At 38.5% G+C, this 16,354-nt stretch overlaps 1 protein-coding gene across 3 annotated transcripts in view; it reads left to right on the plus strand.

The window, feature by feature from the left end:
• LOC149211001 (uncharacterized) overlaps positions 1-16,354 on the plus strand; it is a 543,418-nt gene that overhangs the window by 121,481 nt on the left and 405,583 nt on the right. For all 3 annotated transcript variants that reach the window (XM_089396847.1, XM_089396848.1, XM_089396849.1), the window contains 3 exons: positions 785-937; positions 1,154-1,300; positions 2,574-2,664. In XM_089396847.1, the coding sequence (XP_089252973.1) occupies positions 785-937; positions 1,154-1,300; positions 2,574-2,664 (391 nt within the window). The remainder of the gene's footprint in view (positions 1-784; positions 938-1,153; positions 1,301-2,573; positions 2,665-16,354) is intronic.

Below are 16,354 nucleotides of genomic sequence, written 5' to 3' on the forward strand. Positions count from 1 at the left end.
ATGGGAGAATGATGTTTTTTGATAACATTATCTATTCTTATTAATGCTTTTCGGACAAAGCATCTCTGAAGGTGGAGGCAATGTAACATACATAAATATGTACTAGTGATCATAATATAAAATAATAGTATTTACACTAATAAATAATTCATCGAGGGTCATTTTCCTTCACACTCCTGACTAGTCATTGTGTGAGTGTGTGTGTTCACACACTCAGTTATGAGGGATTGTAAACCACCATTCATTCATTATTCAATATATAGTATATACCACCATTCATTTCATGTTATGTCATAATGGCACCGTTTATGCTTAATATAATATGTTTTTGAGAACTTACGAATAAAAGCGTTTCGTTTTTACAAATTTTTATGATATCTATTCTCTTGTCAATTGTTCTCAGTTACTGCTCCTTGGTTCTAAGTTATTCTCTCATGCATGAAGTCAACAAAAAATGATAGGAAAATGTAATATCCCACTTTTTTTTATGCACATTGAATGGCAAAGTCCATGCTGAAGGTTTGGACAGCTTTCTGTTGTGTACGCTTTTTTGCATTGATTACTTAGAATAAGAGATTAAAATAAATTATTTAATGAAAATCGACAATATTTCTATGCTTTATTCTATTTTAGTATGGAGTTTTGCTTGTTCGTGCATTTTCTTTTAGTGTTATTCCTGGAAGGTTTATATTTAAGATGAGAAAAGATGTGCTTCATGTTGATTTTCTTACTAGAGACAAGATGATCGTTCATACTGATCATCTATTTGAATGCTTTCTTACAGGCCACAATGGGACCCCTTATTTCAATAATAATGGCACATATTTTCAATGCAATGACACAGTTGGCATTTGACATACGCTTAATGGCATTCAAATTCCTCGATCTTGTCGTACAGCATTACCAATCAACTGTTGTCCTTAATTATGTTCATAAGGTACATCTCAATTCTAAAATTGAAATTAATCTTACAATTTGATCAAACTATTACTATTCAGGAAAGAAAATTAAGGATTGGTTCTTACAAATCTGTGATCCGATAGTGTATATTTATCATTGTAATGATGTGTTGGGGTCAGTGTAATTGATTTAGATATTTTTTCTTCAGCAAGGGTCTTGATGTTTGACAACTGATTCGTGGTGTGTTGTGCAGGTTTTGCGACACTTTGCAGACTTGTTAGGAAAAACTAGTGGTTTTACCCAAGACAAAGGCAAACTAATGGATATTCTTACCAGCTTAGTGCGCTATTTGTCTTGTTTGCAGTCAAGTACACAGCTGACGAACCTGGCACCTGATCAAGTATTACACTGAAACTTGTGTATGATTATTTTTTGTTAATTTTCTTTCCAGTGTCAATGATGATCCAGTTCAGTAGGGTGGTACAGGAGAAAAATGAGTTCATATTTGAATGAGATAATATGATGAAGGTAGAGAGTGTAATCAAATTATCATTTAACCATACCATTCCCCATGCATAGTTATGTCGTTATGTTGTTGTTGTTTTTTCCACCAAATTTTTGATCTCATTGATCTTTGCAATTTTGGGTAATACTAGTTTCAATATTTTGACAAAATCTAGAATTTAGTCTTTTGAAACTTGAGTAAGTCAGAAACCATTTAGTGTTGAAATCAGGCCTTTTTTTGGTCGTCTTTAGCAGTATGCTGGTGTGGATTTTGAGGCAACCAGTGGGGTTATTGAGGATAATTTAAAGCCGCCATCCGGAATAGTTTAGTTATGAAAGCAGGTCTTTTGAGTAGTCTATCGTTTAAAGAGGATGATATAAAGCTGCTGTCATTTAACTTTTTGAATGATTAATGTTGTCTCAGATACGATAAGATAATTTTATTAATGTCCAACGAATGACGATAAATTTAAAAGATACAACCAGTTCTAGTACAATGTGGGAGTGCAAATGCAACTCCTAGAAAATCCCAAAGCTAAATCTAGAATAAAATGAAGTAGAAAAGGATACAATAATAGGGCAGCCTCATAAACATGTATATAACTGGATCATGTTATATAGGTATTACCAAATATTACTCCTAAACAGAGAGGCTTTGGTTGACATAAAATTAATTTGTTGCCTTCCATCTGTGAGTTTGGAAGTGCAAGTTAAGTGTGCGTCTGGAACTAGTAGCTATTCTCAGACCTTAAATTTGTTATGCATGGTTACATTGCTGCCCAACATCAATAAATCCTGAAGGACAAAGGGGTTCAATCATACATCCTGCACTGATTATGTTCCAACTTTCAGGATGATTTGGATTTTACACAGTGGTTGCAAAGACCTGTTTATTAACAGTTGAAAAAATCACTGCCTGCCAACCCTAACCAGAAGTCTACTTGCCTTCTTGCTAATTTTTTATTATGTTTTCTTGCCAGCAGCCATAGTTGTAGAAATTGGTGCCATCATGATGCTCCTTGGTAAAACATTTCATTCATGTTATACTCCAGGCAGTATGATAGAATTAGATCATTTATTGATTTAGCAGAGGACATAACGAAATTCCTGCTTTTCTTTAATAAGCAGGAGAGCCCAACATGACGTTGTCATTCTCTAAATTTCTGCAGGAAAAAGACAAACTGGGTACTTTGCATGGATACAAGAGTAGTTTGCCGAAGAAGATTTCAGCAATTGGCATAGAGAATATTGCTGAGAATGGTAATGGAACAATTTTAAATTTCTTCAGGCCAACTTTGATACCATGTTAATTTTTAGGGCTAGATTGTTTTTTGCTGTAGATATATGCATTTACAAACTTTTCATCATTTACATATGTATTCAGCCGATAACATCATAACGTCATTAACAATTATGTAGAAAGGACAATAACACCAACAGTGCAGCGGAACAGTAAGGAACAACAGAAGAAAACCATGCAATAGAGACGCCAGGCTTTAGGTCAGAGACCAGGGCAAAACCCCACAAGGGGGGAAACCCAACCTGATTCTTCTTCTATTAGATGTTCATCAATTGTTCCGCTGAGATACAAAGTACAATAAGAATGAGATACATCAATCACATCAGGCCTCCTAGGGCCAACACAAGTTAGTTCACATCTACGTTTGTGAACTGAACGATCAGATCTCTAGAGAGATGCTGCCATATCATTGTCTGAAGAAGCAACATCAAATATATACTGCCATCAAAGATTACTGTTATGAATACACTGCCATACGCCAAAACCAACTGCCATGTCAAGGTCATTGCATTTTGGTCACTATCATAGTTATGCCATGATTTACTGCCATTTCAAAGACAACACCATATCTCCAACTCACACCATTTGTCTTAGATCATCGACTCAGTCCTTTCTTCGAGATTACAGTTATGCCAAGATATCCAAGGTCACTGTTTATTGTCATATATCAAGATACTGTTGTAAAGATTGTGATATGAATACAATTTATATAAAAATAAAATAAATATGAGTGAATAAATAATAATCATAATTATAGTTAATTACTGATTAGTTAATGAAGAGGCATGTCTTAATGGACATGACCATTCATGAAAGGGCACTTGCCGAGGTATATAAGCAGGCCCTCATTGTAACTTTGAATTATCCTTGTACATTTCATATTATTAATAAAAATATTATTTACAGATACATTTGCGTATTTTACATTTAAAGTCAACAAGCTACAATTTTGTTGCTTCAGTGGTATCAGAGCCATGCAAGCCTTTGGACGTTATCCGCTGCACAATATGCCATTAAGTTTATGTCCTGAAATCATTGAGCAGTTAAGTGAAATTCGAGAATTGTTTCAGAAATTAAAAAAAATCATCTGAGAATATGCAACATATCTAAAGGAAGAATACATTGACATGAAAGAGACTACCGATAAAGAATGCTCTAACCAAGAAAATGATGTTGTACATGTTGAACTAGTATCTTCTCAGGGTGACATGAATGAGAATGATAATCAAAGTGGGTATATGATAGATGAGGATGAAATTAGGGAGGAAAAAAATGAATCTACAAAAATTATTCATGAAGAATCTGTTGAAAAGTATAACTAGGTTTGTTCTTCATAATGACATGTAAATATAATTTTATGAAATAAGATTTAAATAAGGAAAAATGAAATTATTTTATTGACTTGCTTCATGGGTTTCATGAGCAAGGATTTTGTTTCTGAGTCAAGACTCCAATTGAGAGTCTTTAGGATTTATTTGTCATCCAGTCATAAAATGTAAGAGTCATTATCATGTAAATAAAGTCATGTTACACTTTGTAAAAGGTTAAGATTATCTATGTAAAGTGTCCTCCAAGAACTTGTCACCAAACCTCTTCAAGTCGGCCTAAAGGGCAGCGAAGGAGGCGTATATATAGCCTAAGTCGTCTTCCATTTGAAGACAAAACTCGACTCACTTGAGATAAGAAGAAGTGGGAAAGAAGGAAGAGAAGCAACAATACAAAGAAGGAAGAGAAAGAGAAGTGCGAAGAAAGAAAGAGGATTCCCCTGGGTAATACGAAATTAGGGTTTCTTCTGGGCCAGTGAAAAGTACATTCTTTTGGGACAACAATATTTCTTCTGGGCAGCAAAATCATCTAGGAAATGTGAAGTTAGGGCAGCAAGAGAATGAACCTTCTGGGAGGTCGGAGTAGAGACCTAGAAACCGAGTCTCTCTAGGGGAAGCTAGGAAAGACCTAGACACTGAGATTCTCTAGGGAAAGTCGAAGAGAAGCAGTAAGAAGGATAGAGATCGAGTTCTCTAGGAGCCAAGGAAAGCAGTGTGAGAAAGGCAGAGCAAAGGAAGAGGCAGAGTATCTAGGTTGGTGCCAACGTTCTTGGAAGGATACAAGAGTCAAGGGTCTGTGTCACGGTCTTGGTACTTATCAATTGAAGATCTAAGAAGAAGAATTCTGATCGGGTTTACCTCTCAAGAGGTGAGAGGCTTTGGCCCTGGTTGGAGAAGCCTATATACTGTGTCACTTGTCTCTTTTATTATTGCATATTGATAATTGTCTTGATGAAAGAACACATTAATAAACTAACAAGGAATTGAATACAAGAATAAGAGAATAAAAGAGCATCACAAGCAATTATCAAGAAGAGAAATTGTTATCTACTACATGCCCTATATTTCTCAACATTGTGTTAGAGCCTTAGGTGCTGAAGACAAGAAAGGGTAGTCAAGAGAAGTGAGCACACAAGAGACAAACTTCAAAGAAGGATCAAAGCAAGTCGAAGTACTCCAAGTAAGAAATCTAGATCTTCATCAATCTAAAACCCTAGATCCAATGTTGCACGAAGCGGGGACGAAATGGGGATGTTTTTTGAAAGCGGGGACGCGGAAGCGTCATTTTCCAAAAATCTAGGAAGCGAAGCATCTGCTATATATATATATATTTTTTTTTTTAAATATTTTTTTTGCATTTATACTCAAAACAAACATCCCAAATACCAAATTAGTTGTAGAAGACATGAAAACATGCATATTTTTGCATAAATCAAGATAGATATAGCATCCATTGTACATTAATGATTAATTATTCGAGCATCAACCATTTAGATGCATCAACCATCTAGAATCTAGATTCTTCTCCTCTTGTCTAGCCTTTGCCTCTACCTCGATTGTCTAGGGATATTAGTCAACATTGTCCAATTTTGAACAAACTACCTAATTCAAGACTTAAAATATGGTAGAAAAAGCTTAACATGCTTGATTGATGATTTTGACTTGATTGAAAGGTAATTTTTTGCTAAGGGCGTGACAAAGGAGTTCAACAATTAACACCACCAACACTAGGGTACATATAGGGCTTGGTGCTCTTGATTAAATGCTAATCGCATACCTTCATACTTGATATAATCTAATGAAATGCCACAATCCCATTGATCTTGAATTCTTGAAAACTGTTAAGTCTGCTGAATTTTGAATAGGATATGAAATTCTATTTTCTCCATATGAAGTCCAATGAGGCTGGAACCACTCTCAAACATCCTGAGTCATTTCATGGTAATGTTAAAAATTTAAGTAAAAGTGACATTCTCCTTTATTTTTCATTTTAAGAATGTCACTTTTACTTTAAGAATTTAACATTACCATGAGGGAGCATCTGCTATATTTATATTTTTTTAATATTTTTTTTTTCCTTCATTCCTCACCCAAGGTGGACCCACCCCCAATATGCAAACTCACCTAAAATTAAAAAAAATCGATTTTCTAAACAGCGCGGTGCTTTTTCCGGAAGTGTGTACGGGACCGTACGAATCGCCCTCCAAAGCGCCGCGCTTCGGAGGGACGCTTCCAGAATTTCCAGGAAGCGTTCAAAACAGGTGGAACTGCGCTTCCGAATTTTGGAGTCGCGCTTTCGGGGATGCTTCCTGTCCGAATCCGTACGGGACGCGCTTCGGGCATTAGATCCGGGGGGGGGATGTTTCCTACAACATTGCCTAGATCTACATCTACTATATTGAAGTCGTCTTCAAGAAGGAAAACAAGAAGGATCGAAAACCCTAGAAGCTCTTCTAAGATCATCACTCGAAGAAGTCAAAGCTCTTCAAATTGAAGGAAGAATAGAACACTCAAGAAGGATCGTGAATCAAGCTCTCTCTCATCAACCTCACAAGAAGTAGATCCTCTCTCAACACCAAGAAGGAAGCACACAACAAACTCTCAGGTAAGTCTATGACTACATCTGATAATATTAAAATGTCCTTTTGCAAGGAAAAAAATAAATTGGTTGGGGCTGCAAATTACCTTGCATGGAAGAAAAGGACAAACCTGTATCTTATTGAAAATGAGGTCATGAATCACATCAAAGAATCGATAACAAAACCTACAAAGTAATATACTCTAAATACATGAAGGGAGAAGTGAGAGCCGAGAGGATTCTTATAGAATCTATAAAAGACTCTCTAATCCCATATGTATCAAAGTTGGAAACAACAAAAGCTATATATGACAAATTGGTAGAGTTGTTTTCTGTAAGTACTACGGGAGAAGTAATTTCTCTAAGGCAAGAACTCTACAAACTAAAGATATCAAAGGAAGATGGTATAACCTCATACTTTATGAGGATATCATAAATTCAGGATCAACTACAATAATTAGGAGAAGTAATGTTTGATAGTGAGATGACCACAGTTGTGCTGAATGCACTACCGGAAGAATGGGGTAACTTGACTTCAAGTTTATATGGGAAGAAAGACACTAATTTCAAGATCTGTGGTCACTCTGTAAGATCAAAGAAACGAGACTGAAGGCAAAGTTTGATGTTGGACCAAGTGAGCAGAATCAAGCATATGCTACTACAACAAGAAGGAAAGGAAAATGTGGAAGGTTTGGTCCTCAAAAGAAAAGAGGAACATGGATAAAATAAGATGCTATGGATGTCAAGAACTAGGGCACTATAAAAAAGATTGTCGTAAACGTGGTAAGGACAAGAGAAATAGGGAAGAAGCTCACATCATCGAAGAAGTGAAAGAACCTGAGTCTAAGAAGACGAAGAATGAAGAAGTAAAAGATCTCTATTATAACTGAGATGTTCTTCCTCACAAGAAGGTAATTTTCACTTGTAAATTATAGATAGGATAGAATACATCATCATATCATCATGATAGACGCATTAGAAGTAAGAGCTCATGACATGGGAAGAAGAAAGTATGTCTGAGATAAATCTTATTGTTTACAATAGAATAGGAAGCTCTTAGGAAACCTTAGTGACATGTACAGAAAGAAATAAAGGTCATCATAAAATAGAGTCATCGTACAAAATCTATAAAGAAAACACATGTCGGGTGAGGATATGAAACATCCTCGGTTCTCTCTGATGGAATTCTCATTAGAGGATTCACTAATCAAGAAAGAAAGCAAAAGGTTTTTAGTAGGAATTCCATCTCGTGGGATTCAAGAAATGAAGGTCTGATGACATCACAGGAATAACAGGATAAAGTTCCCTTGTTCAAATGAAGCTGCTACAGGAAGTTTGAATGACCAAAAGGAAGATGAGGTATGTATCTTATATAGGTTATGGTAGAAGTCACATGGTTGCAGATAATATGGATTACTATGAGAAAAGGATCTTCTCCTCCAAAAGTTTGTAGCAAAGCATAGGTCACACCAGATGAAATCAACATAATATGTTTTCATATGAATCATGAGGAAGTTGACTACGATCAGGAACTAAGATTGGAAGCTCCCGAGAATAAAGTGTGAAGAGATAGGAAGAGATCATAGAAGACATTCAACATTCGAAGTCCAAGAAGATTTGACTAGAAGTTCTCTCGAAAAGATGTGAAGATTCTGATGAAAGTCAAAAAAAGATAAGAGACCCTTGACGATGAATATGAGGGGGAGATGTGTCAATTTTCATGAAGGATGTTGATACTTAAAAGAAGATGTCATGGTAAAGTTAACTTTGATTTTTTATGTTCATTGATTATTTTTAATATCTGGATGAGCTTATGTAGGTGGACCATATAGAAGGGTGTAATGTCTTTCCGAAAATATGGCATGAAAGCAAAATAACATGAAGCAAAGACACATGGAAGACTTGATGGTTCACTTTCTGATGAGTTGAAGACATGATTGATTCATGAATAAAAGTGATAAATGAGCTCTGCCCTATGTAGAAATCCCCAAAAGTGAAGACTCCTTAACGAAGAAGAAATTCATGACATCAAAGGAAGGAGGTCTTCAAGCAACTGGTTGTTCCAGAATCTCCACAAGAGAAGCTGCGGAAAGTCCCTAGTTAAGAGGGAGCATGATAAAGAAGTTTCTTACTTGGAAGAAACTTGGAAATTCCTAAGTAGGAAGCTTAGGTACATTCCTTTGTGATGGAATGAGTACATTCCTTTAATGGAATATATCCTCTTGTTTTGAAAAGGAGATATAGACATGTTGTTTTGTTCTTCACCTGGGAAGGCAGGATGGAGGATTGTGTAATCATTTTATTAGAATATATCTCTATATCTCTATTTAGTAATGCTCAGTCTTTTAGATGTTTCTATTCTTATTCTTTTAGCAGTTTCTTAGATGAAACTGTTTGTTCGATATTCTACATAGAAACCTGATGTTTCTATTCTTGTAAATATCTTTGTATTATCATTGAGCTGTTTGCTCCATGTGAATTAATTCATTGAACATTCTTTTATGGTATCGGAGCAAGGTTAAGAGATTCTTCTTGAAACAGTAATTCTCTTTGCATTGTAATCTCTTGAGTCCTTTCTAAGGTCGAGCCCTCTGTAAGCCAGGCAGCCTTCACTGAGTCTTAGCCTCGGCTTTGCTCGCTGTGATAAAAGCTTACAGTCGTCCATCTCGATACAGAATTGGATTCTTCTCTTGCATGATCAGTTTACTAAGGAAATAACTTTGTGGCGGCGACTGTTTTCGTGGAAGCGGAATTTTTTTTGGCTGGCCAGTTTGCTTGGAATATTGAATCCAGCTATTTTCTTCGACCACATCGTGGAATCCCTCAGCAATCGTCAGCAATCGTGATCCACATCGTGGAATCCCTCAGCAATCGTCAGCAATCGTGATCCAGGTGTTTTCTCTCGGTTTATAACTTATTTGTTTTTTAAAAATCAGAGTCGTGGTCTGAAAATTTGATCTGCGGGCAACTGTCTATTTTTTTATTTTCAAACGCTGTGCAAACAAGTGATATACGCTTGTGATATTTTCAAACGCTGTCAAACTTGTGATATACGCTTTGAAACCCGAGGATATTTGAAACCCGTGGATGGTATTACAGTTAAGACTCGTGGATATATATATATTTCAGAACTCTTAGATATATATCTGAAAACCCGTGGATATTTGAAACCCTGTAATTCGCGTGGATATACGCGTGTGCTCTGATCTGAAACCCTGTAATTCGCGTGGATATACGCGTGTGCTCTGATCTGAAAACCCGTGGCTCTGATCTGAAACCCGTGGTTCATTGTAACCTGTGCAAACGCCGTTATATTGTCTCAGTCAAACCCGTGGATCTGAAACCCGTGTTTTTTAACCTGATACGTAACCTGATGTAATACGTAATACGTAACCTGTCATCCGCGTGTTATAAAAATCCGTGGTTCATTGTAATCGCTGAGACGGCACCGTAACCCGTGTTTATAAAACACATATGCGTGGTTATATTCAAGCTGAGACGGAACGTGCAGTTTTGATAACTCACGTGGTTCAAACTTCAAATCATATGACCAGTCGCTGAGCTGAGACGGAACGTGCATAGCTCACGTGGTCCTTTTTTCAAAAACATATGACCTGTAGCTGAGATGTTTTTGTGTGGGCCATTTTGAAACCTGAGACGTGTATATATATATATCCGTGGTGTTTGCAGACAGTGGGTTACCATTCAGCAGAAGTGTGAATCTGAGACAGCACATGTGGGTTCATTTTTTCATCATTTATATTTGCTGTATTTGTGGTTCTGGTTGCCGGCAGTGGGTTACCAATCAGCGGAATTTTTTTTCCTGTGATCCTGGCAGTCTTCATTACAAACTCAGACCTGTGACATCTGTTTATTGCATCCGTATTCTCTTATGGTAGACCGGCATTTTCTTGTGGAAAACTGTATTCTCAGAACTGTATGAGCAGTATTACTATTGTTTTAGACAGTTGAAAGTCTGTTCTTTAAATCTTCACCAGCATAAGCAGTCAGCTACATTGTTCTTGTGTGTCTTACTTTTTCTCTTTGTGAAAATGGCCACACTTACCAATCTGATGTTAGAAGGAAATCAACGGTTTAATGGCAGCAACTATAACATTTGGAAACAAAGACTGCTGACCATTTTTGAGTACAGGCGTCTTGATCAACTCATTTTGGGCAAAGAGCTTCGTCCAGGTACAGCCGGGACCGATCAAGATAAATTTGATGATCGAAATCGAGAGGCTGTTATGCTTCTCAAGCTCTCTGTCGCTGATGATCAGTTACCACAGATCCCTTCTGGCAAGACAGCTGCTGAAATCTGGCAACAGTTGAAAGAATTGCATGAGACATCTGATAAAAGCAGAGCTTTTTTTCTCAAAAATCAGTTGTTCTCCATCATGATGGATGAACATATGTCTTTACAGGAACATCTCAACAAAATTAAAGACATTCGAGATCAGCTCGACGCCATTGGTCGGACCATGGAGGAAGAAGATATGGTAGTCATTACCCTGAAGAGTCTACCAAAATCTTATGAACACTTCATTGAAACACTCAACATTACAACCACAAATGTTGATCTGAAGTTTTCAGATTTATGTACCAAACTTCTGCAGCAAGATAGGTGGAAACAGCAGTTTGGTAGTGGTACTGCATCAGTGCCCTTGGAGAATGCATTTGCTGCAAAATATCAGTCCTCTCAGTCTTTTCAGCAGAGAGGATCATCTCAGTCTTTTGATCCTAATAGGAAGAAAAGTGTACAGTGTAATTACTGTCACAAGTTCGGTCACATGAAGAAAGACTGCAGGCAGAGGATTGCTGCTGAACAAAAGAAACAGGGAGGGTCACATCAGACAGCGAATGTTGCAGAACATTCCGAGCAGACAGATTCGGCCTTTTACGCCTTTATGGCTAAAAGGTCTTCAGAACATGTTCCTTCCTCTGCATGGTACATTGATTCTGGTGCATCACGCCACTTCTCTCACAGGCGTGACTGGTTTATTGACTTTTCACCTTTCAGTGATTCAGTTGTATTTGGTGGAGGTGAAAAGTACACTGTTGCTGGCAGGGGTACAGTTCAAATTCAGTCTGGTGGACGCACGCTCATATTTCTAAATGTATACTATGTTCCTGGTATGGAGATTAATCTGCTCTCTGTCAGTCAGATTATGAGGAATTCTCCTCAGCTTGATGTTGTGTTCAGTGCACACAAGTGTTCCATCATTGACAGGGAGACCAGTCTGACAGTTGCTACTGGCCTTGAGGACCATGGCCTATACAGGCTACTTGACACCGGTGACTTTCCAGAAGTGGCACTAGCAGCCGTGTCTCTCTCGTCAGTACTCTATGGCATCAGCGATATGGGCATCTCAATATGCAGTATCTCTCTCAGCTCTCTCGGGAGGGACTTGTGTCAGGATTACCTGATATACAGACTCAGCAGTTGGGGGTATGCAGCGCCTGTCAAGCAGGAAAGCAACATCGGTCGTCATTCAAAAATGGCGAATCTTGGCGCGCATCCCAGGTACTTCAGTTACTTCATGCTGATATTTGTGGTCCTATGAATACAGCTTCTATAACTGCTTGCAAATACTTTTTACTTATTGTAGATGACTTTAGTCGAAAGATGTGGGTGTATTTTTTAAAAAATAAATCTGATGCTCTTAGTACCTTTCAGAAGTTTAAAACTTTAGTTGAAAAAGAATCTGGTTGTAATATCATGACCCTTAGGACCGACAATGGGGGGGAATTTTGTTCCTCAGCTTTTGCCAACTTCTGTGATATTCATGGCATCAAACGTCAATTCACCACACCTTACACTCCCCAGCAGAACAGTGTTGTCGAGCGTCGCAATCGCACGGTTGTTGAAATGGCTCGTTCCATGTTACAACACCGGAGTGTTCCAAACAAATTCTGGGCTGAAGCAGTATTTACTGCTGTTTACCTTCTTAACCGATCCCCTACTCAGGCTGTTAAAGGGAAGACTCCTGAAGAAGTGTGGTCTGGTCGTAAGCCTAAGATCAGTCATCTCAAAGTTTTTGGCTCAGTTGCATATGTTTGGGTTCCATCTGCTAAGCGATCTAAGTTGGATTCCAAAAGTCAGAAACTCATGATGACAGGTTACAGTGATCATCACAAGGCTTATAGGCTGATAGATATAGCCACTGGTCGACTTAGCTTCAGTCGAGATGTAGTATTTGATGAAGACAGAGGATTCTTTCAGTCTTCTTCTTCTGAGCAGCGTTCTGAGGATCCGCCTCACAGTGTTCTTCTTCCAGTCAGTCCATCTGATGGGAGGGATGATGTAGCATCAAGATTTGATACTACTCTATCTGAGCTTCCTCCAGAAGCTAATCCCCCTCTTGCTGTCCCTATTGCTCTTGAGCCTGCCTCTCTTCCTCCTGATATTGGTCCCTCTAATCCTGATATTGGTTCTTCTTCTCTTCGGCCAAAATGGTGGGCTAAAACCATAGGTGATCTCCGGGATGATGAGCTCCTTGAAGGTAGAACTTCTAGGCATAAGAACAGACAACAGTCTACAGTCAATTTTGCTCTTATGGCTAACCTTCACAGTACTTTTGAGCCTCAAACATACTCAGAAGCTAAGGGTATATCTGAGTGGGAACAGGCTATGAAAGCAGAATTTCAGAGTCTTCAGAAGAATCACACATGGACTCTTTCTGATCTTCCTGTAGACAAAAAACCCATAGGCTGCAAATGGGTGTATAAAGTCAAATACAAAGCTGATGGAACCTTAGACAAGTATAAAGCTCGGCTTGTGGCTCGAGGATTTTCACAGCAGGAAGGCATCGACTATGAGGAGACTTTTGCTCCTACAGCCAAGATGAGTACTATCAGGCTTGTGCTTGCCCTAGCAGCTCAGTTCAATTGGAAAGTTCATCAGATGGATGTCAAAAGTGCTTTCCTAAATGGTGATCTCCAAGAAGAAGTCTACATGACGCAGCCTCCAGGATTCAAGGTTGCTGGTCAAGAACAGAAAGTGTGTCGGTTAGTTAAAGCCATCTATGGATTGAAACAAGCTCCTCGGGCTTGGTACATAAAAATTGATCAGTATCTGACAGATCAGGGTTTTCAGCGGAGTCCATCTGATTCAAACCTGTATATCAAGCATACTGATGATGATATCTTGTTTGTAGTTGTCTATGTGGATGATCTTATCATTACTGGCAGCTCTGCACATTTGATCCATGGGATCAAACAAGATCTATGCAAAACTTTTGAGATGACAGACTTGGGACTTCTTCATTACTGTCTGGGGGTTGAAGTGTGGCAGACTGAAAATCAGATCTTTCTTTCTCAGTCCAAGTATGCCAAAAATCTTGTGGAAAGGTTCAGAATGCAGGATTGCAAACCGGCCACGACTCCTATGGAACCAGGGCTCAAACTTTCAGCACAGTCATCCTCTCCTCTTGTGGATGAAACTTTATTCAGGCAATTAGTGGGCAGTCTCATCTATCTTACTGCTACCAGACCTGACATCAGTTTTGCAGTAAGCTACATTTCTCGCTTTATGTCAGCTCCTAAAGCTGATCATTGGATAGCAGCAAAGCGGGTGCTACGATATGTGCGTGGTACTTCTGATTATGGCCTCTTATATACTCACAGCTCCACTCCTATTCTCAGTGGCTACACTGACTCTGACTGGGCCGGTTCGGTTGATGACCGTAAATCTATAGCTGGGTATGTGTTTAGTCTAGGATCTGGAGCTGTTACTTGGACTAGTAAGAAGCAACAGGTAGTGGCTCTCTCCTCAACAGAAGCAGAGTATCGGGGAGCAGTTAAGGCCGCCTGTGAGGCAGTTTGGCTTCGTCGTATGCTTGCAGATATGCATGTTTTTCAGACAGGGCCTACTTCTTTGTTTTGTGATAATCAGGGAGTGCTCAAACTTGCCAAGAATCCTGTCTTTCATGAACGAACAAAGCATGTGGAAACTCACTGCCACTACATTCGATAGCTGGTTGAAGACGGCTCAGTTCAGTTGCACTATGTTCCCACCACAGAGCAGCCCGCCGATATTTTTACCAAGCCTCTTGGTCCTGATAAATTTGTAAAATTTCGCGGGTCTATTGGTGTTGTAAATAGATTGAGCATTAAGGGAGGGTATTAGAATATATCTCTATATCTCTATTTAGTAATGCTCAGTCTTTTAGATGTTTCTATTCTTATTCTTTTAGCAGTTTCTTAGATGAAACTGTTTGTTCGATATTCTACATAGAAACCTGATGTTTCTATTCTTGTAAATATCTTTGTATTATCATTGAGCTGTTTGCTCCATGTGAATTAATTCATTGAACATTCTTTTACATTTGGCATCCGATACTCTTTGAGGATGAGATAGGGCATCCAACAGTAAGAGTAGTCGTGGAGGACCAATATTCTTTGAGAACTGGGGAGTCCAAGATGAGAATAGTCCTCATGGAGAATACCCTAAGAGAACTAGGGTGGGGTATGTTCCGGGAGAGACAATGATGAGTATGTCTATAAATCAATGGTCTCACCAACATTGTGCTCTGATCTTGTGGAGAGATAGAGCTGTTAGTCAAGGCCTTGCTATATGACAATGTTGGTTGGTATGATGTTATAACAAATGAGTTACAAATCCAAATTCTTCTTAAGAGATTCTTCAGATTGAGAAAGTCCAAGGTACCATTATGAATACCTCCCTAGTTAAGAGGGAGTGTTGAAAAGTGTAACTAGGTTTGGTCTTCATAATGACATGTAAATATGAATGTAATAAGATGTAAATAAGGAAAAATGAAATTCTTGCTTCATGGGTTTTATGAGCAAGGATTTTTGTTTTTGAGTTAAGAGTCCAATTGAGAGTCTTTAGGATTTATTTGTCATATAGTCATAAAATGTAAGAGTCATTGTCATGTAAATGAAGTCATGTTACACTTTGTAAAAGGTCAAGACTATCTATGTAAAGTATCCTCCAAGAACTTGTCACCAAACCTCTTCAAGTCGGCCTACAAACGATGAGGAAGGTGCTAGATCAAGTCGGCCTAACTCCTGCTGTCAAGTTGGCCTAAAGGGCAGCGAAGGAGGTGTATATATAGCCTTAACTCGTCCTCCATTTGAAGACAAGAACTCGACTCACTTGAGATAAGAAGTGTGAAAGAAGGAAGAGAAGCAGTAGTACGAAGAAGGAAGAGAAAGAGAAGTGTCAAGAAAGAAAGAGGATTCTTCTGGGTAATATGATATTAGGGTTTCTTCTGGGTCAGCAAAAAGGACATTCTTCTGGGATAGCGAAATTTCTTTTGGGTAGCAAAATCTTCTGGGACAACGAAAATTCTTCTGGGGCAATGCGAAGTCTGGGCAGTAGAACCTTCTGGGAGGTCGGAGTAGAGACCTAGAGACCGAGTCTCTCTAGGGGAAGCTAGGAAAGACCTCGAGATCGAGATTCTCTAGCGAAAGCCGAAGAAAAGCAGTAAGAAGGATAGAGACTGAGTTCTCTAGAAGGAGCCGAGGAACGCAGTGTGAGAAAGGCAGAGCAAAGGAAGAGGTAGAGTATCTAGGTTGGTGACAAGGGTTCTTGGAAGGATACAAGAGTCAAGGGTCTGTGTCATGGTCTTGGTACTTATCAATTGAAGATCTAAGAAGAGGAATTTTGGTCGGGTTTTTCTCTCAAGAGGTGAGAGGTTTTGGTCCTGTCTGGAGAAGCCTATATATTGTGTCAATTGTCTCTTTTAATATTGCATATTGATAATTGTCTTGATGAAATAACAC

Source organism: Pinus tabuliformis, chromosome 1_2 (assembly GCF_031772625.1).
Source record: "Pinus tabuliformis cultivar Carrire ecotype Pingquan chromosome 1_2, CPIR1, whole genome shotgun sequence".
NCBI classification, from domain to species: Eukaryota; Viridiplantae; Streptophyta; class Pinopsida; order Pinales; family Pinaceae; genus Pinus; species Pinus tabuliformis.